Genomic DNA, 25,710 nt, shown 5'->3' with positions numbered 1-25,710 from the left:
TTACAGCACTAGGAAAGGATTAAAACTAATTTTAATGCTTCCAATATTTCGTCTGTCACTGAGTTATCTTCAGGGATTACAAATAACACTTGTAACACATGCTCAAATACAGCACAATATGAAACGTGGGTGACTCTTAAAGTCCTGTCTAGGTGGTGTGATCTCTATGGGCATTTTAGGTGGGCTAGGACATAAAGTGGGATTTCTAATAATTAATGTTTCCCAAATTTTGGGGAGTTTTATGCAACCATATTTATTTAAATCCAGTTGATTTCTGAGTGCCACTGCAGATTCTAAAAACAGTCTTTCTTTTTTGAATTTACTATGGTGGAGCATGCTTTTTCTCCAGGAGATCCTGTGGATTGTATCCAAAACATGGCCAGGTTGACCATAGTCTTGATTGTAGATGTATGATTTGTTTTCTTTTAAACTAGGGGTCAGCAAAATGGTCGATGTGACTATCCAAGGGGGTCAATAAACACCTGAAATGATTTTGAGTAACACCTAGTAAACATGTTGTTTACTTGGTATTACTAGTAAACACCTAGTGGTGTTCGGTGATCTGATAACTTTGAATTTACTGTGTAATTTTTTTTTTTAAAGTTATAGTGCCCATAATGGTGGGCCCTGATAGTAAGAAGTGCTGACAGTATTCACAAGAGTATTTAAAATTTGGATTTATACCATCCTTTACCAATGAAACAATGAAGGAATTATTATTTTTAAATTGAGAAATTTATTATTGATAACATTTATTCATTTATTTAACATGATGGAGGTTTATGAGGGATGAAGGAGTCGATGGTCTAAAAAGTTTGCTGACCCTTGTTTTAAACAGATGGTTGCTGATCTACCTGTCTGTCCGAAGTAAGCCAGCTTGCAGGAACAGGGTTCTTTATATACTACAGGCACTGAGAGAGCTGATCTTTTGTAGAAAAACCAAAGTGAGCTGATCTTCTACCAAAGATCAGCTCCCTCCTCTTGCAGTGCATGGAATATATAAAGTACCTGTTCCTGCAAGCTGGCTTGCTTCAAACAGACAGCTAGATCAGCAACCATCTGTTTAAAAGAAAACTGGTTTGTTTTCTTTTTTTGAAACCATACATCTGCGATCAAGACTATGGTCAATCTTTTGGATACAACTCACAGGATCTTCTGGAGAAAACCATGCTCCACCATAGTAAATTCAAAAAAGAAAGACTGTTTTTAGAATCTGTGGCGGCACTCAGAAATCAACCAAATTTAAATAAATATTGTTGCATAATACTTCCCTAAATTATGCAACATTAATTATCAGAGATCCCACTTTAAGTCCTAGACCACCTGCAAATAGCCATAGAGGATGCACCACGTAGATAGGACTTTATAAGTAATAACTTCCTGCTTGCCCGAATTCCCAATAATCCCCCTCTACTTAGTCAATATCCTTGATCTTTTTGTAAGTAGTTCTTCCAGACACTGCGGAGATCACCTCTCCTCTCAGCAACTCAGACCACAATCTCGTACAAGTTCTCAGTCTCGCAGAACACCCCCTCCTCTGACTACACCTGAGTCCTTTAGCACTATAAAGATACCGAGTGGAATGACCTTTGGAACTACTACTACTCCCCCTCCTTTCCATGGCATGATTTTTGCTTCCACTGGTCTCACCCAGACACCCAGCCAGTGTGGATGATTTCTATGAGTGAGTCACAGAAATCATCCACAGTCATTCCCATCCACTTTCCAAGTCCAGCAATTGAAGGAAAAAAAGCTCAGTTTACTGCAAATGGCTTGCATTGAGAACCCCAACTTCATACTCTCCTGTACACAATAAATGTAAAACAACTATCAACAAATCCAACTTCATAAAGACCAGTAGCAGAAAACTTGCAGCTTTATCTTTGAATGCTGTAACAACATTAGTGCCATCTAGATGAGGGAGAGAGAGCTGGAAGCACAGATGATTAGAAGTTGCATCAGTTGGCTTTTGCAAGGGACCATAGGACACAGCTTCCATTTGGACAAGAGGCAAGTTTTCTGCTATTGGTCTTTATGAAGTTGGATTTGTTGATAGTTGCTTTACATTTACTACCAACTAATTGCTATCACCTGAATCCTCTCCAGAATAATGGAGAAAGTTAGCAATAGTCTACTTCTTTGCCACCTACAAGCTCGCTAATTAATCAGCAACCACCAGTATGGAATTTGCCAAATGAGATCCATGGCTGATCTCTTAGCCTGCATCACCCATCACTGGACACACGTCATGGAAAGGTTCAAAAACACATGCTGTTGCCCTTGATATTTTTGGACTTTTGATATTGGTTGTTCAAAATCTGCTTTGCAAACTCCTTCCTTTGGTTTACCTGCCACCCTCTGTAGCTGGATAACAAGCTTTCTCTCTCTCTCATTCACTGCATATTATAGTGAATGGCATCCTCCCTCCCCCTTCTTCGAGTTTTGCCACCAATGCAGGAGTGTCTCACAGCTCCATTCTATCACCTACCCTCTTTTCCTTATACGTAAATGATCTATTCTCAATCACCACTAATCCTATCCACAGCTTTGCTGGTGATAACACACACTATTCACCCTACTCCTTTGACAAACCATGTAGTTCTCAGGCATCCCTGTCATCATCTGCAACAGCACTTTAAACACTATTCTCCATACCATCATGGGACAAAAGATAACCTGGTTAACTTCAATGCTGCTAATTCTGCCTTTCTCTCAGAAAAAGGATAAGGAAAGATATTATCTTACCTTTCCTTATCCTCAGTAATACATCTCCAGACAGGAACAGCTCTTTCTCCTTGGACTGACATTTACCTCCAGCCTCTCCTGGCACAAATACATCATATAAATAGCTCCCTCAGCCTCCTAAAAAACATGACTTTCTTTTCTGCTCAAGAAGCTTTTTTATACTCACCTAGCTACTAACTGTATATAAATCTCAAATTTTCCCATCCTTAGAATACTGTTCACACATTTTTGGTGGTGCACCTAAAACTTCCCTAAAAATTCTTGGTGTTGTCCAAAGGAGAGCAGTTCGGCTAATAGATGACCCTTCCATCACAGGCTCATTCCAACCTCTATCCCACAGAGGTTGGAGTGACGATGTTTCGGCTCTGTATCTCTTCTGTAGGTACTTAGGTACTTCCATATCACTGTTGCAGTTAATTGCCAAACATCATGCCTCTACTTATTGCTAGGCTCGTTAAAACAAGAGGCAGCAGCTGCTCAGCGTCCCCCTTTCAGTACAACTGCAAATACATCGAACCTGCTTTTCCTCTTCCTCATTTATTCCATCTACCTCTGTCTTCTTAAACAGCCTTCCTCATAATATCTCCCCCAACAACTTCACCCTCCAGCTCTTCAGAAAAATGTCAATAGATTTCGTTTTTCTAAGTTCTTATCTCTTCTGCATAGCACTGATGTGCTATAGCCTCTTGTATCTCACGTGTGGGATAAATAAAAAGAGCTCTTCCCCCCCCCCCTCCAATAAGTAGGTTATCACACTAGGATCTGCTAATAATGAAGAACATGCCTCATCTTACCCATGAGCAGTTAAAGATTAAAGGGTAGTCCTTTTCATCAATATACAAAGTTCAGTGAGTAATTAATTATATAGAATCTTTCCTTCATAATTCAAGTTTCTAAGTGTGTCTCTGTTTTTTGAGAAAATTGCATATCTTCCTAGTTTAACACGCACAACACTTGTACTCAGAGGTAAGAGTATTGAGTCCTTTGTTGCCCTCTTTGTTTGAGTCATTTGTTTGTTGCTTTGATCTCTGTTATTTTGTATTTAATGATAAATGTAATCCAGAAGTTGTTTATAATGTAAGCATTAAAACATCGATATAATAAAAAATGTCTATTATGTCAGCTGTGTTTCCTGTATCTATGAGCATAATAAGAACATTCTGATAGCTCAGTCCCAGATGTAGAGATTTAACACATCAGAACATCTGAGAAGTATTTATTACACAAAGAATTTTTTGGATGTAGATGACTACAGGATTTATAGATTCATTGTAGAATCGGTAATTCAAAATTCATCTTATGAATTTCGAATGTGGCTGTGTTATTTCATGTCATGTGCTATCCAATTTTTTTGTTATTAATTTTATATGCAAGTATAATAATATACTTGCTGTTTGAATCTTTTAGGATGAAATAATTACATACTTTATTTAGGACAATCTTTACTCTATTGGGTGAGCAGGCATATGTCAGTGTGGAGCACCATAGCTTTTAATTTCGCAGTACTAATCAATGTTATTGTGGCAATATTCTATCCATTTCCTAATACAATTGGTGAGTAAATATTTTTTTTTAATTATCAAAAAATAAGAAACATACATTATCATTTAGATAAATAAATTATTCATTATTACACATGAAATGATCCTGAAATTTGCAGTTGATTTAGGAATATTTAGTTATTTCCAGTTATTTATTTCAGAAATGACTGAAAAAGCAATATAAATTCAGAAATGGATGTGACCCTGACTGACAGAGCATGAGCTGGCATAACTGCGAGATTGGAATAAAGCCTGACTAATGGAGCAAAAGTAGAAATAATTGCTGGAATATAAGAAATGAAGAAGGAAATTATTAAAATGAGAAATGCAATGATACATATGCAAAATGAAATTAGATGTAGTGGATATAAGTGGAAAAATGTGAAATAATAAATGGAAGATGGTGGAAAAAGAAGTAGCAAATCATTCTAGAATTGTATATGCAGATATTCTATTATAAAGGTGTGTGGATGAGAGGGCACGCAAGGTTTTTCCAGGAGGAAGGATGAATACGGTAACTGTATTCATCCTGTAACTGAGGCTCTGGATATGAGACCATGAGAGCATGCAAGGTAGTTAGTGGTTGAAATAAATGACTTGGTTGGGCATAGGGAAATGTGAAGTTGAATATCAGGAGGTTATTTAGGTGAGTAAAAGATGTTGAAAGTTTATTTTTCACTTGGTCAGACTCCCGGTGTTGTACCACTTTACCCCGGTCCTGAAGATACTTTCAGGCGAAAACTTTGTTTGCACACACTTGGATAAAGGATTAAACTAAATTTAATATGTTCTGACCAAGTGAAAAATAAACTTTCAACATCTTTCTCTAAATTCAGAGTAATTTAATAAAAAGATGGTACACCGTTTGGCAGCTCCTATAGAAGGAGATGACCTTGCTAATGCTTCTGCTTGGTATCTCCACTTTGGCCTGGCTCCCACTGATGAGACCTCAACAACTAGGACCTAAAGGAGAGTTCCAGATCGAAGAGAAAGAGCGTTTTGGTGTTGCACTACCCAAAGGATCAGCTAGATAGCCTGTGCCTCCCAGTCCAAAAGAAGATCCAGTTCCAGCGGCCCGAATAGAGAGATCCATGCTCAGATTCTACCTTGGTATCCCAGCCTTGGTAAGACCTCTTTTTTCTTTATTTGTTGTTTTATCTATCCCTTCCGGTATCTTTTTGCTTGCCGCAAGGAACGCCCAGCGTTCCTCGATTTTGCCCTCCTTTACATTCCCTTTCTACAGCCAGTAGTTAGGAATTCCTTTAACAATGCTGCTTTTTTTGCCCAGAACTAGGATGCTCGGTATTGAGGTCAAGCAGCCCGTAAACGAGCGGGCATTAGTGAAAGCTCTGATAGAGACAGTAGGGACGGTAAACATATACGGTTTCACACCGTACTCGATGGAGAGATTTCAAATCGTGGTCAAAAATGACCAAACAAGAAGAAAATTATTAGAGGGTTTCCCTTGTTTGGGACAAACAATCAAGCCTTTTTTAGTAGGGAGTCTACGCAGAACATTAAAAATAACCAGATTTCCCCTAGAATACCTGGAGAACGAAGCTGACATTAAGAAATTCTTTAGTCAATGGGGTGAAATTCATGATATCAAAGCGATTATTGAACACACAGAATACAAAGGCTGGAAAACAGGAGAAGTAGAAATCCAGATGGATATGAAAACAGATGTTCCCAACTTCATTAAGTTGGGCCAAACAAGGGTTATGGTCAACTACACAGGTGTCAAAAGATTGTGCTTTCGATGTGACTCTGCTGAACACCTCGGGGCAGATTGCCCGAGAATACAATGTAGAAACTGCAAATCAACAAAGCACAAATTAGAAAGCTGCACAGAACCTTGTCTTAAATGTGGGGACTTGACCCACAAAATTAACACATGCTCGCACAAGACGCATTCAGAAGTAATTGGAGGGACCATAACACCGGTCAGGGCTACACCCACGGGAAAACCTGAGGCATTACCAAGGAGCGATTTTCCGGAGCTCCGCCATCAGGCCGAAAAAGGGGCAACAGCGGAAAACATAACCTCCACAAAAACCCCAATGGGTAAGATACCCAAGGCAACTCGCCACACGAAGGACAAAACCGCCAACATCGAGATTGCAAACATCTAAACGCGCAGGAGAGAGGAAGAAGTTGTCACAACCAGCGCTTCAACAAAGCGCACAAGAGAAATAGAAACAGAGGAAAAGAAAAAAGCTAAACAAAGCAGCCTACTCTCTATTGGAGGATGAATCAGATAACACCCAAATTACAGGCAATGTGGAGCAACAGGCACAAAGCCCCTCGACCAAACACATAACCACGGAACGGACATTGCCAGTGACACAGATATGGAATATAAAGGCAACCTCGTTATTGATACGGACGCGAACAGCTCTGACAAAGAACCAGATGTGGTTCACGTAGACCCACGAACAGATGAACCCCCCCCCCCCCTTCTTCTAAACACCAACATGGAATTTAAAATTGCCACTCTAAACACTAACGGTTTACGCAACCCTTTTGCGCAAAGCGCTGTCTGGAAGCTAATGTTAACGCACAAAATTAATATCCTCCTGATCCAAAAAACCCATTTCTATAAGCATTGGAAAAAAAAAAAAAAAGCCCCTTCTTCTAAGTTTTTTCTTTTGGTTTTGTTTCTGTGTATTCACACTTAGTCCACATAGGAGGGGGCAGACCTGAGAACCCGAGCAGCAAAGGCCTACAGCAAGGCGGTGCAGCTCCTTATGGGCTGCATCACTCGGGCCGGGCTCTTCCCCCAACTCTCGGTTCTATGGTTGATAAAGTCCACCTCAATACGGATCCCGCTATCGCAGTTTTTTTTTTATTATTTTTTTTTTTTTTTTTCAGTTGTAAGCAAAGTTTAAGAATAATCTAAGTTCCATTAATAAACATTTTTCTTTAGGGGTTACGAGATGACGTCTCCTTACACCTAGATTAATGTAATCTAAAGTTATGTTTTTTCAGGTAAAATGAAATGTAAATTTTAAGTTTTTTTTTTCGAACAGGTGTAAGGAGATTATGTTTTGCAGACCTTTTAGCCACAACCTCTGGGTTATACAGCTAAACAGGCTGACTGAGGCCTCTTTTTACCTCCTACTATCCTACTCTACCTTTCTTTAACTTCCCCTATTACTACCTGCTGACCCTCAGCAATCTTTATACTCCAAAGGCCGATGATGAAAGACATGAATTCCCATTCTACCTCAATAAAGGTCGATACTAGTCTGGGTAGTGCCCCCCCCCCCTTAATGCATAACATTATACATGTTATGCATTAAGGAGATGCATATCCACAAGGAGATGTGTTTTGCATTATGGGAGATACTGAGACAGGATTATTGGTAGCTTGCTCCACCTTTGCAAGGAGTTTCCCGGTGTTGTACCACTTTACCCCAGTCCTGAAAATACTTTCAGGTGCAAACTTTGTTTGCACACACTTGGATAAAGGATTAAACTAAATTTAATAAAATCTGCTACAAGTTTGCAAGATTCCCTGACTAAATTGAATAACTGTTGTGATAGATATGGTATGAAGATCAGCATTAAAAAGACAAAGACAAAAATAAAAATAGGTAGAATTGTTGAAAATGTCAACTACGTTATGAACGCAGAACCTGTGGAACAAGTAAAACATTTCAGTTACTTGGGCACGATTTTTAGTGAAGATGCTAAATTAAATATGGAAATAGACAGCAGAATCAACAAAGCTAGTATGGTAGGCAACCAATCAAATAAATTCATATGGAATAAGAGAGAAATTAATCATCATCATCAAATTCCTGCCATGTACCCTCAAGGGGTGTACAGGATATGATAGTACTACATGAAAAAAATTACATCATTATTAATTTCCTATCTAAAATTTTCCTCCAAATCAGTCTGTTACTTGTCAAGACCCCAACATTATCAGATCTTATATTTCTATCGTCTAAGGCATTTTGTACCGTATCAATCCACCTATATCTTGGTCTTCCTCTGGGTCGTTTTCCTGCTAACCTGGCAGAGAACACTTGTTTTGCTAATCTTTCTTTGCCCATTCTGCTTAAGTGACCATACCACCTGAGATTAGCTCTGCTAATGCATTCCTGGATGCTGACAATGTCAAGTTCTTTCCTAATATCCTCGTTTTTAATATGATATTGCCATTGATGCCATCTGTTCACACCTATAATCTTTCTCGGGACTCTCATATCTGTGGTCTCTAGTCTTTGGTCAAGTCTTTTACTTCTGACCCAGCTCTCAGATCCATAAGTTAAAACTGGTTTGAACACTCTCTTATATACAGGTAATTTAGTGTTCCAACTAATTTCTCTCTTATTCCATATGAATTTATTCAATTGACTTCCCACCATACCAGCTTTGCTGATTCTGTTGTCTATTTCTATATTTAATTTACCATGTTCAGTAAAAATCGTGCCTAAATAGCTGAAATGTTTTACTTGTTCCACAGGTTCTCCATTCACAACACAGTTGATATTTTCAATGATTCTGCCTATTTTCGTTGTCTTTGTCTTTTTATTGCTGACCTTCATACCATATATATTACAACAGCTATTCAATTTAGTTAGAGAATCTTGCAGACTTGTAGCGGATTTATTTATAAGTATAACATCATCCGCATAAAGCAAAGAGCTGACATTAACATCTGCAATTTTGATATCATGTTTAATACCACTTTCCTTCATAATGTGGTCCATATAGATAATGAATAACAGAGGGGATAATGTACATCCTTGTCTCACACCAGATTTAACATTAAACCATCTTCCTGTACTTCCTTCAATTCTAACTGCTGACTTACAACTCAAATAAAGACTAAGTATTGCTTGATATAATGCCCCATTGACACCATATAACTGCAGCGTATTGATTAGCTTCTCTCTTGGCACTTTGTCATGTGCCTTTTCCAAATCGACAAAACTTAAATACAGATCTCTGTTATATTCCCATGCTTTCTCGACTATTTGTTGTAAAGTGAAGATCTGATCCTGACAGCCTCTATTTGGCCTGAATCCAGCTTGTTCTTTACCAAGCTTTTCTTCTACAATTCTTCTCAACCGTTTCTCAAGTATACTTGCATAGATCTTGCCAGGAACACTCAGTAGGGAAATACCTCTGTAATTCTCACATGCAGTTTTATTTCCCTTTTTATCTATTGGCACTATTAAAACTCTACTCCAATCATCGGGAATTCGTCCGTCTGTCCAGGCTTTCTGAACTATGCAGTGCAGCCACTGTAAGACTCTTATACCACCATACTTCAGCATTTCTGGTCGAATATCATCTACTCCTGCTGCCTTTCCACATTTCAAGCCTTTGATGGCTTTTTCTACTTCAAGTATGGATATGTATTCCTGACTGCATGCCTGGTCAGTGTTTTTTACCACTCTGCTGTCATCACTGCTTATTTCATTTAGCAGATTTTCAAAGTAATTTCTCCATACTTCAAGGATATCTTTTTCTCCTGTTTTCATGTCACCTTTATCATCTCTAATTCCTTTTACAGCATACTTTCCTCCATTTATAAGCTTCTTCAACAACCTCCAGAATATTTTGCCACCTTCTTAATATTTATTTTCTATATTTTTACCAAAGTCCTTCCATGACTTTTGTTTAGCTAGTTTTACACAGTGTTTAGCATTCTTGCATTTGTCTCTATATTCTCTAAGAGCACAAGCTGACTTATTTGCCAGGAACTTTTGATATGCTTTCTTCTTTTCCTTCACTGCCTCTTTAACTTCCTGTGTCCACCAGGGAGTTCTGATTTTTTTATCCTTGCACACAACCTCACCACATGCCTCTCTGGCAGAATCAATCAATGTTTTCTTCAGAGTTTGCCACTGAATCTCCAAGGTTTGATTCCTGTTCTCAAACTCTTTCATTTTTTCTTCAATAATCTTTGTGTATTTTAGTCTACAGTTCACATCTGAGAGCTGCTCAACTTTTATTCGCTTTAAAACTTTCTTACATGTTATTCTTTTCAATATGAAATTCAATTTTATCCTGCTCAAGACTAAATGGCGATCACTTCCAATTACAAATCCTCTGTACACTCTGGTGTCCTGCACCAGGGAGAAAACATCACTATCAACAATAACATAGTCAATGAGACTTTTCTTATTCCTAGCCTCTTCTCTCCATGTGAATTTGTGCACATTTTTATGTTGGAACATGGTGTTAGTAATAACCCATCCATGTCCTGAGCAGAAATCCAACAGATATTTGCCATTATTATTAGCTTTGCTCTTTTCTCCAAGAGAGAAATTAGTCAGAACACTAAATTAGCTGTATACAAGACAGTGTTCCAACCAGTTTTAACTTATGGATCTGAGAGCTGGGTCAGAAGTAAAACACTTGACCAAATGCTAGAGACTGCAGATACGAGTGTCCTCAGAAAGATTGGAGGCATGAACTGATGGCATCAATGGCAATATCATATTAAAAACGAGGATATTAGGAAAGAACTTGACATTGTCAGCATCCAGGAATGCATTAGCAGAGCTAATTTCAGGTGGTATGGTCACTTAAACAGAATGGGCGAGGATTGATTAGCAAAACAAGTGTTCTCTACCAGGTTGGCAGGAAAACGACCCAGAGGAAGACCAAGATATAAGTGGATTGATACGGTACACAGTGCCTTAGACGATAGAAATATAAGATCTAATAATGTTGGAGTCTTAACAAGTAAGACTGATTTGGAGGAAAATTGTAGATAGGCATGTAGTGAGGGTACATGTCAGGAATTTGTGATGACGATTGTTTTTTTTATGTTGAGTGGTGGTAGGAGTTTGTGTGTATATATTGGCCAGTATGTGTTGGTTTTCGGTGAACAGTGAAGTAAAGCCTGCCAGAACGAAGATGTGTGACAAGGGTATCTAGAAACGGAAGCGTGTTCTGCTTTTTCAATCTCAATTGTGATTGGTATGCGTTTGTGTTGTTTGTTTTGGTGGCTGAGAAAAGTGTCTAATGTCTGGCAGCCAAGATAGTGTAAACATCGTCAATATGTCTAAGTCAGACTTTGGGTTTTAAAGGAGAAGAATTGAGAGTTTATTTTTCACTTCGTTAGACTATAATAAGTTTAGTTTAATTCTTTATCCAAGTGTGAGCAAACAAAGTTTGCACCTGAAAGTATCTTCAGGACTGAGCTAAGGTGGTGCAACTCATGGCAAAAGTGGAGAAAGCTATCATCACTCCTATCTCAGTATCTCCCATAATGCAAAGCACATCTCCTTGTGGATATGTGTAATGCTTTGCATTAAGGTAAGGGCCACTACCCATTCCGGTTTCGACCTTTATTGAGGTCTCGTCAGTGGGAGTCAGGCCCAGTAGTGGAGACACCAAGGCAGAAGCAATCAGAGGCAATGCTTACTCTTACGGGAGATTATGCTGAAAAGTAAAAATAATTTTGAAATTATAAATTCGTTTTTTCATTGTTAGGCTGAGAACTTTTCAGACCACCCTCGTATATATCCTGGAGGGCCATTTGCAATGAGTTGTTTGATTCCATGGAGGCCTGATAATAATTATAATATAATGATATGCTATTTTGCTGCTTAAAACATTGTTAATGTATGTTACCAATGTTCATTCTGCAATTTTATTTTGTTCCTGTTTACTTGTCTTACAGATTTCAATCTACATGATTATTGATTATTAAAACCAGTTTTCTGCATTCAGTTCAGAATATTAGAATAGAGACTGGATTTATTTTTATTTTTATTTTATTCAGAGTTAGATTCTCGAATATCAGGATTAATATGGGCTGTGATGCTTGCTTCCCTGGCAACAGTTGTAACTGTACCTCGAGCTACAGGAATTAAGACATTGGTTGTGGCTTCGATTCTTCGAATGATATACTCTGTTGGCCTGCAGCCCAGTTTATGGGTCTTAGGCACTGTTAATGTAAGTTCTTAAAATATGCCTTACGTATGTTTTATTAATACTGTAAATAAACATTATATTTTGTTTGATGTGCTTAACCATTAATTACTGCTGAGATATATTAGCATACTGATAGAAATATAATAAGAAAATCCGTTAAAACTAATGGTTATTAGTTTTATCACACAGGATTGATTTACATGAATTTGAGGAAAAAAAATAAGTAGAAAAAAAAAATTTTTTTTTTGAAAGTTAATATTTGGTCCTTTTCACTAAATATGATATATTATATTGGATTTATTGGACCATGGTTTAGATAAAACCTATGTACATAATCGTTGATAAGTTTCGCCAGCTGTTGTCTGTCTGGCTTTATCAAGACGAGAAAGGTTATGCTAACAAAAGAATGCAGTAACGACTTAAAAAAACAGTTAAACAAATTGAAGAGCATGCGTGACATTAAAAGCATAATGCGTGGAGACTTAGTCATTGTTATTAAACCATGTTTTATAATTTTTTGCATAATTGAGCTCTGCTAAACATAATGAATTAAGTTTTTCCAAGTATCTTTTAATATTATGCCTTGGTTCCTATTGAGATTGTCTCCTGTCCGTAGTACTACTGCAGCTTCTTTAAAGGTTCTACATCTGTAATCCTCTTCAATGTATGGCATCGAACTGTTGTCCCAATCAATGGAATGGTTTGAAATTGAGAAATGACGTGCTAATCCTGAGATGTCTGTTCTGTTATTATTTACATCACTGACATGTTCCTTCTTTCAGATTTCTAGGCTTCATGAAGTTTGGCCTATGTAAGTCAGTCCACACGAACACGGTATGCTGTAAATCCCCTGTGTATTTGTAGAAAGCAATGCTGTCCTTAGGAGATCTTAATAAGTGCCGTGTAGTTAATTCACCATTTTTTTAAGTCATTACTGCATTCTTTTGTTAGCATTTAATGTTAGCATAACCTTACCCATCTTGATAAAGCCAGACAGACCCCAGCTGGCGAAACTTGTTGACGATTATGTACATATATTTTATCTAAACCATGGTCCAATAAATCCAATATAATATATCATATTTAGAAAAATTTTTATTATACATTTAAAAAAAAAAAATTATGCCCTGTAAACTCAAGAAAAGTCTCTCCCTTGCAGTCTTTTACACTCTTCAATTTCTTTTACCATGCTTGCTATCCAGTCCATTAAAAGTCTGGTGGAATCTTGTATAAGTCAAAAGTTGAAAAGCATCAATTCACCATCAGATATATCAGGGACACCTAATTGCTAATCACAAGCAGTGAAGTGAGCAAGAATTTATTACTTCAACATAATGATATCCATGAGTGCTTTTATGCTGCTCACTTGCAATCCATATAAGTACCAGCATAATTTCAGTATTATATTACTACTGCTGCTACTTCTCTAGCTTACTGAACCTCTAAGTTCTTTGCTGCAAGTACCAAATTCTTTCAATCTTTTCTGTCTTGAACAAGAGAAATAGCAGTGCCTCCAAACTGGGTGCTTGAGCCTCACACAAGCAAGTTCTAGTGGGTGACAAGTTAGATAGATTTCGCAAAGCCGATGTTAAGACAGATGAAATGAATTATAGATGACCATTCATATCTGAATTGATGGTTAAAGTTAATTGTGAGTCATGTTTTTATGTTATCATTATATGATAATGTAACAGTTAAGCTCATTAAGGAAAATGGATAGATCATAGTCAGGTAAGAGTTAAATGAATGAGTAACATCATTAATCAGAGGTTATAACAAAAAAGAGAGAGAGAGGGGAAAAAATATGTTGTGGATGGTATATAAGGAGAAAGGTGATCAGCAGGCTCGCAAGCACAGTACGAAGTACAATCAAGAAGCAAGAGAGAAGACCAACCTGGATAATGAAGGCAAAATCAGACAAAATATTGTATAAAGGAGACTCCAAGACATATACCAAATTATAGACCAATCAGTATACCATTACCACATGGAATTTTTTTACTTAAATTGGAGCATATGAGGATGGGTTTGAAGCTAACTCATTCTCATATGCTCCGAAATATTGTATTGTAAAATACTGATAATATGAAAATGGGCAAGAAGTGATGTAATTTAGTGCATATGTGATGCTTACCATTGTTTACATTGTAGCAATTCCCAAACCAAAACTAATTTCTGTAGTGTTCTAGACAAAGGCACATGTTGATAGTAATGTCAGCAAATGTAGAATGAAGAACCCATATGTGACTGGAGCAATCCATAACATATTATGTAGTGTATGCTGTCCAGAACTGCAACTGGGGAGAACACTAAAAAATAATGGCTGAGAACAGATAGTGTAGTCTTTGGAAAACAAAGTTATGGAATAATGTGGATTGAGACACCATAAAATTAAAAAATAAAATGGAAGTCATTAAAAAGTGTATGTGTTCACTTATTAATACTTTCATTTTATTTCTTTTGCCTTTAACAAACAATATACTGCTACTTTTAAAGTACTTACAGAAATTTCTTTAATTGAGGAAATCAAAGTTAACTGCTAATATTTCCCATTAGTGATTAGATAGGAAGAAACTAATGTACCTCTACTATGCTTTGTAAGTGATATCATTTCTTATATTCTTCAAATTGCATGAATGTTGTAAGTGTTTTGTTGATAAATACTGCTGGAAGGTAGGACTATTTTGTTTCTTCTGTTGAATTTTTCTCGTTCTCTTGTTGATAAGTAAAGGATGAATTAGAAAAACTGATAATTCCATACATGGATTTGATATAATTTATCTGCTCTGCTTAACCACTCAGAGAACTAACAATGTTGAGAATTGACCTGAAGTTTTGCTTCAGTTAAATTGTGTAATGGTTTAATGTGATATTATTTCTTGACCCGCATTTTTCTCTATCAAAGTTTGTTAAATTCAGTTCAGCTCATTGCACAGTGTAATTCAGATGAAAATGTCTGAGAGTGATTAATATTATTAATTCAGAGTTTAATTACCATATTTGCCGGCGTATAAGATGTGGCCTATAAGACTCATCCCTTTTTTGTACACATTTTTTAGGAAAAAATCTTTATCACTGAATATTATAATGAATTTACAGTATTTCAAATATAAAGTAATAAGTATATCTACTTTAAACAAATACCTAATCTAACTAGAAAAGACTACCCATCCTTCTGTTAGTGGCTTTCGCTTGATGAATAATCATTTTTGTAGACACTGAAAGTCCCTCTTTTCTGTGGTCTAAAATCGAAGTATTCAGTTCTGCCTCAAGTTCTGGCCATTTTGCAGTTCCACTTCGTAGGTTATGTTTACTGTGAGTCGCTTTTTTTTAGATCCTCTTTCTGATTCCACCAAGTTCTTTTAATTTTCTTATTGAAAGTTTATTTTCCACTTGGTTAGAGTATAATAAATTTAGTTTAATCCTTTATCCAAGTGTGAGCAAACAAAGTTTGCACCTGAAAGTATCTTCAGGACTGGGTTAAGGTGGTACACACCAGGGCAACTCGTTGCAAAGGTGGAGCAAGATACCAACACTCCTATCCTAGTATCTCCTATAATGCAAAACACATCTCCTTGCGGATATGTCTATTGTTATGCATAACAATAGACATATCCGCAAGGAGATGTGTTTTGCATTATAGGAGATACTAGGATAGGAGTGTTGGTAGCTTGCTCCACCTTTGCAACGAGTTGCCCTGGTGTGTACCACCTTAACCCAGTCCTGAAGATACTTTCAGGCGCAAACTTTGTTTGCTCACACTTGGATAAAGGATTAAACTAAATTTATTATATTTAATTTTCTTAGTTGGAGGATGGCCCGAAATGGCAGCCCTATTTCCATGTTCTTTAGCATATGCAATCACACATAACTTGTATGCAATATTGTAGCAATGCCGACTTTTTCAGCCATAATTTGCCAAGAAATTTAGAGAAAATTTAACGGCAGAAATTTATCACCGTTCACAACAACCCTAAACTGAGTATCAGTTTAGGGGTGTTGTAATAAGACGCATCCTGTTTTTCAGACCTATTTTAAAAGAAAAAAAGTGTCTTATATGCCGGCAAATACAGTACTTATATACATACACATTTACTAAATGAGTTTGTATATAATTACTGTAAATAATGGTTAATTGATTAAATTATTTATGTGGATATAGTTAGAATAAATTCTGAATTCAGCTAGAATAAATAAAATAATGTTTCTTTCTATTGATTTGAATGCTTGAGTCTGAGAGCAGCATTTCTCAGTGATTAACCTGGTTAGTGCTTCAGCATTTAAAAAAATGAATACCAAAACAGGATAAACCTCACCTTTAAGATGGAAATCAAAGAATAATTATGGGGATTAGAATCCAGGAGAAAGTAGGTATCAGCACTGTGTCACAGAGTTCTGTATTTGAACCATTGCTGATGATTTAGGCATTGATGTTAGAGAAAATTGCCGGCCTGTTTGGCCAAGTGGTTAGCGTATCCACTCTCCAGCTAAAAGGCTGCAGATTCAAATCCTGCCATGGGCATGAATGTGTTTGCGATTGTTTGGAAAAATACTAGTGGTGGTGGTATATGGCATTGGTGTGGATGATGAAGGTAGTTGCAGTGGGTGGATTTGAGTGGTGCAGACGGAGAAGTGTAGAGTAGGTGCCCTCCCTCGGTGAGTCTTTGGACTCCCTGGAGGTGTCACGTAATAATAATAATAATAATAATAATAATAATAATAATAAAATAAAATGATTTGAGGAGAAATATTCTTTTCTTTATTGTTGATACAAAACTAGGTATGGCAATATTTAACAACTATTGCAGAGATCCTTCAAGATGATTTAAAATCTGATAGTGTATTAAAAAAATGTAATTGTTGCCAATTTAATGTTGTGCACTGTAAAGTTATGCATTTTTTTTTTTTTTTTTTTTTTTGTGAGCAGGAAGCTTAAGTTCAGTGAGCTTATTACAAAAGCGGACAGAATAACTCATGGGATTACTGATTGAAGAACACACTGACAAATAGGAATAAATAGGTTATCATTCCTCTTCAGAAGTCTATAATGCATCCACATGTGCAAATTTGGTCACTTCAGTTCATTGAGAAGGAGAGAGTGATCGAAAGGATCCAGATGTGAGGTTTACTGTGGAAATTCTCTATGAGAGTAGAAAATTTGTGGGTTACAAAAATTTGTTAATAGGCAGGAAAGAGAGGATATTGGTTTTATAGGATGAAGAAAAAAATTTTGTTACATAACAAGATGGAAAAGTATGGAGGAGATCACCATGGAAATTGTGTAGAAGTGTTATTAGCAAAGGCACAAGGACTAGATTTTTTGCTGAGCAAGTGGAGTGGTAATTGTATGGAATGAATTTCTAGAGGTGGTCATTAGTTCTTGATCAGTGAATGAGTTAAAGGAGAAGTATGATAAATATTCTCTGAATACTGGTAAGAGTAGGCCTTCCACACAAATGATTTCACAAGCAGGCTGTGGAGAAGAAATGGATGCGAGTTTTTAGATGTGTGGAGTGTGTTTGATGGCAGAAAAGATTTGTATAAGAAGGATGGCCTGCAATTGAATTCATTTGGCATTAGGAGCCCGGAGAAATTACTTCTTGATATGAGACCTAATGCAGAGAGTCAGGGAAACTAGATCATCAAGAGAGGAATGGGAAAAATGGGTGTGAACGTTCAGTTATGGTATGCAAACGTGATAAAGATATGAATGCCTTGGAATATAATTATGTATGTGGTGAAGGAGTGGAAAAATATGCTTTGGGTTCAGACCTTTTAAGTATGTCTGGGAAGGGAAATGAGAAAATTCTAGAACAAGACCAAGTATATTGCATATGTAATTATAAGAATAGGCTAGGTAGTAATTTATTATGTCTATACACAAATGCTAGGAGCACCAGAAACAAAGGGGTTGAGTTCATTGCTTTATTGAATACAATGTGGCCTAAGATTGTTGGCATTAGTGAAACCTGGCTATCAGAATCAGAAATGGTAAGTGGGATCAAGTGTAATGTAATGGGTATACAATTTTAAGAATGACGGAAGTGGTAGGAGAGGAGGAGGAGTACTACTAATGATATCAGATGACTTAAGTCCAGTTAAAGTAGAAACATATGAGGATGCATATTTGACAATGATGTAACAGTGTCCCATGTAGCAGTGAGTTTGAGTATATCTGGCATGAAGTGGAGGTTAACAGAATGAAATATAAGGTGGAGTGTTGCTACAGACCTGGCGGCTCAGTTGCAGGGGATGAAGAAATTTAGCCTTATGTGCGGCTTTAATTTTACAAACGTTGATTGGGTAGAAGAGAAATCTCATGATAAGAAAGAAAAGGAATTTATTGAATTGTTGCAAGACAACTTTCTCAAGCAACATGTGAAAAAAGGAATTTGAGATCAAAGAGTGTTGTTAGATTTGCTCATAGCATCAGAAGGGGGTCTCTGTGAAGAATATGGCTATTTTACCAACAATTGGTGACAGTGATCATGCTGTGCTTTCTTGGGAAGTATCTAATTGTGTCGATGCTCCGATTAAAACAGGTTACGTGCGGAACTCCAAAGCTGGAAATTTTAATCAACTTAGGAGAATACTATCTTTGGTTTGATGTTATCAGTTATTGAATGGAAAAAATATCAGCAATGCATGGGAATCTTTGAAAAAAGTGCTTAACCACACAACCGGCGAAGACGTCTATAGATGTCAAGGTTATCCTGGATGCGAAGTGCATATTAAAATTGTAATACCATTAATATTACATTAAAATATTTAATTGTGGATTATCCCACAATTTGTATCCATATATGAATGGATACGAAGCGTATGAGGATGCATATTTGATCCATAATGGCCAGTAAGGTGGTTAAATGAGGCAGTATTTGAATGTATCCCTAGTGTTCGAAGAATAAATAGGTTGTGAGTGAAATGGATGTGCAACCTTATTAAGCAAGAGATTCACAAGAAGATGATGATGTGGGAAGAATATTGTGTCTTTGTGTGCTATGTGTCTATTACATTAGTACAAAAAAGATATTTACTTTTGTCTGTTGTTGCTTATACCATGAAGCACTGTTATCCATAACATCCAACATCTAAGTGTATCTCTATGCTTCTCCCTGCTGTTGATTATAAATTATTTGGAGATTGATTGTAATTAATTATTGATATGACTGTACAGCAATCCCTCGGTAAATGTGCCTTTAAAATTCGATTAGTGCACCTATATACATCTTAAAAATAAATGTTACATATTTTAAACATTTTTTATCTATACATTTTTTATGGCTAACTATTTTAAAAAATCACTCACTAGAATGAAATAATTTAGTTGCTGATTTAAAACATTTTACAAAGTTAATTTTAATGACATACCACACTATTTAAGTTAAGGGATATTATATCCCATATTATTTCTTAGCCGAATAAGAAACTCAAAGAGTTTCATGCCGAATATAGAAACTATATAAAGTTTGGCGATGCCAAGCGTAAGCAAATACCTGGATAGAGCAGCAACTGACCCTTGAAGGTAGTGCAAGCTGAGGCAACTCATAGAAAGGGTGGAGCAAGCTCTGATCATTATTCTTGATATTTACCTATAATGTGAACTTAACACCTAGAAGCTGTATTATTGTTCAACATTATGAGAGGGTCACTACCCAGACCGGTTTCGAACTTTTTTGAGGTCTCATCAGTGAGTTGGTAGACCAAGTTAATACCAAGTTTGTAGCAAACAGAACTTACATCCCTTCTATGAGAATTGCCAAGAGGTGTCCTATTAAATTACTAATTATAATGAAGAGCCAAAGGCGTCAATTAACTTTTCAATAAGGCTTCAATTAAATTAACTTAAATAAGTTCATGTTGCTGAATTGAAGCCTTTGGCTCTTCATTATAATTAGTAATTTAATAGGACACCTCTTGGCAATTCTCATAGAAGAGATGTAAGTTTTGTTCGCTACAAACGTGGTATTAACTTGGTCTACCTACTCGCTGATGAGACCTCAAAAAAGGTCGAAACCGGTCTGGGTAGTGACCTTCTCTCATAATGTTGAACAATAATACAGCTCCTAGGAGTTAAGTTCACATTATGGGTAAATATCAAGAATAGTGATCGGATCTTGCTCCACCCTTTCTATGAATTGCCTCAGCTTGCACTACCTTCAAGGGTCGGTTGCTGCACTATCCAGGTATTTGCTTATGCTTGGAATCGCCGAACTTTATATAGTTTCTATATTCGGCTAAGAAACAATATGGGATATAATATCCCTTAACTTAAATAAGTTCATGTTGCCGAATTGAGGTCTTTGGCTCTTCAATATAATTAGTAATTAATACTACACTATTTCTATGAACACTATGTTCCAAATTTACCACCAAAATTTATGTCATCTGCTAATTACATAGCATTTTGATGATCATATCTCGTGCCATGCCTTTGCAATTGTTTTCCTTATTTTTTTTTTATTTTAAAGTATTTTTCCAACCTTTCATCATGAGTAAAAGAATTAGTGAGCAAAAAAATGGAAGTGTGAAAATGATTCAAAAAGTAATCTCATTGGAAGAAAAACTTGAAATAATAAAGAGAAATTAACAAGATGAGTCCAGAGCAAAAATAGGACAAGAACAAAAATGGGTGAATCAACTATAAGAGCAATTTTAAGCAACGCTGCTGAATACAAGGAGAAAGGTAAGGTTGCTTTGAGTTCATCAGGAATGCACTCGAAATCCAAGTATTATAATGATTGAATTAGAGAGACTTCTTTCTACATGGATCGAAGATTGTAACCAAAAACAGATCCCTCTAAGCACTGACCTTATTAATTCAAAAGCATTAAGTCTCTTTGCAACCTTGAAAGAAAGGGCTAGTAATAATGGAAAAGAAGAAGAAGAATTCCACGCTAGTGCTGGGTGGTTTGAACATTTCAAAAAGAGAAATGGCCTACATAATGTTCTAATCGCAGGCAAAGCTGCAAGTGCAGATAAGGATGTGGCCACAAATTATCCAGAGATTTCAAAGAAAATTGTGGAAGAAGGGGGGGGGGTGGCTATTGTGACCAACAAATATTTAATGTCAATTAAACCGGCCTTTTTTTTTTTATGGAAGCATATGCCTTCCTGAACTTTTCTGGCCAAATCAGAGAAATCTCAGCCCTGATTATAAAGTTGCAAAGTCAAATGAAATTACTGCTAGCAACATGCGAGCTGTTTGGAAGCACATTCTTCCACATTGTGTAAATGATTTCAGAGGCTTTTCAAATGAATCTAAAAGTTAATTAAATCTGATTCTGAGAAAGTGAGTGATTCCAACCTGCTAAATTTAGATGCACAGCAGGAGGATCCTGAAGAATATGAAGAAAATTTAATCACTGACAAGCCCAAAGAGATTTTGCAGAGACAATTTGAAAATATTTTTCATGCATTTGAAAATTTTAAGCAGCAATGCTTAGAGGATGACCATGATGAAGAGAGAAGCAGTAAAATTTGCAGAAGTAGTAGAAGAGGCAATACGGCCATACCGTCAATTGTATAAAAAAAAGAAACAGAATTTCTACCAAACTAAATTGCTCAATTCTTTGTTAAGAAGTAGAATAATAAATTTATATTCTGAATATGTTTTATTATCTTTCAGCTTCATGGTTTTTTCCTTTAACTAGTCCCTGAGATATACTCTAATTCTTTTATGAAACAAATTAAGAGTCAAAAGAGAAATTTGAGGAACGAATTATACTTTTTCTCATTGGTTTTTATATTCATTTAGTGCATTTTCGATTAATGCGCCTGTTTTAAAGAGCGCATTAACTGAGAGATTGCTGTATAATGGAACTAAATTTAGGTTAAGGTTCTACATGATAATACTGAAGGTTTTCCAAGTATATTCACAGTGCAAAAACAGAAAAGTACACGGTCTTGCCATAAATACTGTTACAATTTATGCACACCTCCATGCTGCCCACAGAATTGTGCAAGCCTGGTTACATTAGTGGTGGTGTGCCAGCCATCATTCATGTGTTTATCAGTAGAGAGAGAAAGAGAGAGAGAGTTGTCTAGCTATATGGGTTAACATGCAGTTGGAAGATTATGAGAACAGTGTAGTTGTAATAGCACTTCACAAGATTGAAATCCAGCCATCTGTTATTTTCAACATGCTACAAATGCTCAGGATCAGTAGGATATTTGTGTATTGAACTATTAACCATTATAATGATACAGAAGACATATTTGACTGCCAAAAAATAGGTCGACCATGCTGCTTTAGGACATAACATCTTGTAGGAGCTGTGAAGGCATGCCTCCACCATAATCCTGTGATAACACAGAAAGTGATGCCACAAGAGATGAACGTTTTGCAGAGAACAATGTCACATGTACTAACTGATGACCTGGGGATGAAAGCATATCGTTGTTCTACTGGACACTTCCTGACACCACAACATATGTGGCAGAGGGTGATAAAATCATAGACAGTTATCTGGCAGTACATGAACAACAGATACAGAGATATCCTCTTCACAAATGAGAACATTTTCATTTAACTGTTTAATCTTCAAAATGGTGTACCCAGAATGGTCACACAGCACATGCCACCTAGGATTCAGAAAGACCATCACACCACATCAGTGATGGTTTGGTGTGGGTGACGTGTCGGGAGCATCCAAGTTGCACATCTGTGAACAAAGTGTCAAAACCTCTGTCAAAGTATATCAAGACTGTGCTGGACCCCCAGAACAACACCTTGTTTCATGATAATCAGTAAACCTTCCAACAGGACTCGGCCATTGCACACAAGTCAAAGACGACAAAACAGTGGTTGGAGGCAACCACATATTAGCATCTGATTGGCCATATGGAAGTCCTCATCTGAATCTGTTGGAATTCAAATGGTGATCACAGCTTGAGAGAGTAGCCTGCAATAAACAACACCCCCACCATCCATTGCCAGCTTGAAGGTGGATTAGGATTAAGACTAGGTAGCTTATTACTGACTATAAAGACATGTATTTCAAGATTTACCATATCCAACATCGTCTCCAGATTAGATCATGCCCTGAGGCAAACACTTAAATATCGCCTTTGATGGATTATAAGACAAAAATATAAGAAAATCTCCAATTGCTATTTTGTTTTTATTACAAGAGAAACATTGATGCAAAATGATTACATAATAATATTAATTAAATGTTTACTCTGTGGGGGATATCACACAATAAAATTGTTTATAAGCTCTTCTAAATTTAAATTATAAGCTATGTCCACCTCTATCGATAGAGTTGCTAGACCAACCAATCTTTCTTGGACCATTGCTGTTCACAAATAATTTTTAATCAGTTTAAGCTTGGAAAAACTTCTTTCCACTTGCTATGCTAGCAATTCCTGTTAGCATAGTGACAGCGCCTACCACAATATTGCTGAACGAGTACCCTTATTAAGCCGCAACTCGAGGCAGGCTGCCTCTCTGCTACACCCTGTCGACAGTACTGACCATATCTGATGGTACATGTGTCCAAACAGGATAGTCAAAATATTTGAAGGCTTGCATGATGTTCCTTGTTTTTATTTTAATTACTTTGCCTTGTTATCTTTTCCCTTGACAATGGCTCAATTACTGTTATGCAAAGTAATGCCGTAAACATGTTCAAATATTTTTAAATGCTCTTTTTTTTCTGTGTTGTGAATACCATTAAATTTCTTCAGTGTGTAGTATCATGTCTAATCAACAAAAAAATTTAAACGAACTCATTAGTGATGATGAATGAAAATAAAGTGTCAGGTACAAAATAGCTGAGTTGCTAAGTGATCAATTTAGTATGGTATATACTTGTATTTTCAAGCAAAATCTGTTAGCTCTCTCTCTGAATGCTAGAAGAGAACTTTATGCACATAATGAGGTAGATGAGTTAGAAATATTAAAGCTACATGAACATGAACTTGACTCATATACAGCAGTTGCAGAACTGGATGAGATACTGGTGTTGGAATGTGATAAAGAGTTGGCAATCCTCCTCCCCCCGACCAGATTGTTCTACTTAAATCTAAGTATATGTAAGATTCCTAATGAGTGAAAGAGAAGCAGGATAATTCCATTATACTAGGAGATCTAAGACAGGAATGATAGTGTAGTGAATTATAGACCAATTAGTATTTCAGTGTGGCCATTGAGGTATTGGAAAGGCTGGTTAGGGATTGCATCTAAACATGGGTAAACAGCATTGGTAAACGATAACAAGCCAAAAGGCTATTTTACCAGTGACATAAGTTAAAGGGAGATAGTAAATCCCATTTTATTTTATAGCCGGGTGCGAAACTCGGATCGAAATCCATAGTTTCATGCCGAAAAAACTATGGGCTCACCGATAGATTTTTCGGCATAAAACTCTATGGATTTCGATCCGAGTTTCGTACCCGGCTATAAAATAAAACGGGATTTACCATCTCCCTTTAACTTAACATTGGGAAACATTAGGATTCTGTATGGAGACAGCATGGTTTAGTTAAAGATAGGTCCTGCTTTAGCAATCTCCTCATGTTCTATAATTGGGTAACCACAGGGTTGGATAAGGGGAATGGATATATCATGATACTTCTGGATTTTGCCAAGGCATTGGACAAGATTCCAGATTGGAGATTGTTATTCAGACTCAGAGCGGTGGATTTTCAAAATAAACTTGTGACATGGATTAGAACGTTGCTGACTGACAGGTGTCAGAAATTGATGTATTGTGCTGCTGAGTCTGTGAGGAGATGGAGTGTAACTAGTAATGTAACACAGGGTTTTGTACCTGGGTCCTTATTGTTACACCACTGGTTACTCTCCTCATCCTCACAGACTTAGCAGTATTTAATTATTTGCTGATGATGCTAAGTTGGGAAAGTGTGATAAGGAATGTAGCTTATATACAGAATCCCTGCAGACTGAAATAAACAAATGACAGTGAATATCATTTCAATATTGCAAGTTTAAACGTATACATTTTGGATAGAAGATATTACAGGCAGGGTATTATATTAATGGGAATTTGTTGGAAGCAGTCAATGAAGCTAGACACTTGGGGATTATTGTGGACTGTGAATTAAAATTTAGAAATCACATTACTAAGGTAATTAAGCCATTGCATCAAATAACAACTGTTATGAGTGATGCAATGTTAAAGAATGCAATAACTTGTAAGGTCATGGAAATAATTTTTCCACTTTATGAGACTTAGATAAGACCACATTTGGATATGCAGATATGGTCACCTGAGTTCTGTGGAGATGCAGAAACATTTAAAGATTAAGCAGCAAGTGACCAAGATGATAACTGCCCTGTAGAATTATGCATATGAGAACAGATTGAGGAAATGTGTTCTTCAAAGTTTAAGGGGAAGAGATATGATAGAAACATCATACAGATTAATAATGGATCTTAAATGTTTCACAAGTGAGATTTTGTAGCTTATGGATTGCAGAGGTATAACAGGATCATGCCTGGAAGCTGGTTAGGTGTCATAAGGAAGCATGTGAGGTCCAAGTTTAGGCATGT

At 36.6% G+C, this 25,710-nt stretch overlaps 1 protein-coding gene across 1 annotated transcript in view; it reads left to right on the top strand.

The window, feature by feature from the left end:
* Itpr (Inositol 1,4,5,-trisphosphate receptor) overlaps positions 1 to 25,710 on the top strand; it is a 1,112,489-nt gene that overhangs the window by 984,031 nt on the left and 102,748 nt on the right. Inside the window, exons 50-51 of the mRNA XM_090401920.1 lie at positions 4,180 to 4,299; positions 12,040 to 12,212. Of these exons, the coding sequence (XP_090258046.1) occupies positions 4,180 to 4,299; positions 12,040 to 12,212 (293 nt within the window). The remainder of the gene's footprint in view (positions 1 to 4,179; positions 4,300 to 12,039; positions 12,213 to 25,710) is intronic.

This window comes from Typopeltis vanoorti, chromosome 2, assembly GCF_054136105.1.
Source record: "Typopeltis vanoorti isolate ZY-2024b chromosome 2, IOZ_Tvanoo_1.0, whole genome shotgun sequence".
NCBI lineage: Eukaryota > Metazoa > Arthropoda > Arachnida > Uropygi > Thelyphonidae > Typopeltis > Typopeltis vanoorti.
This window is presented reverse-complemented; position numbering and strand designations above follow the sequence as displayed.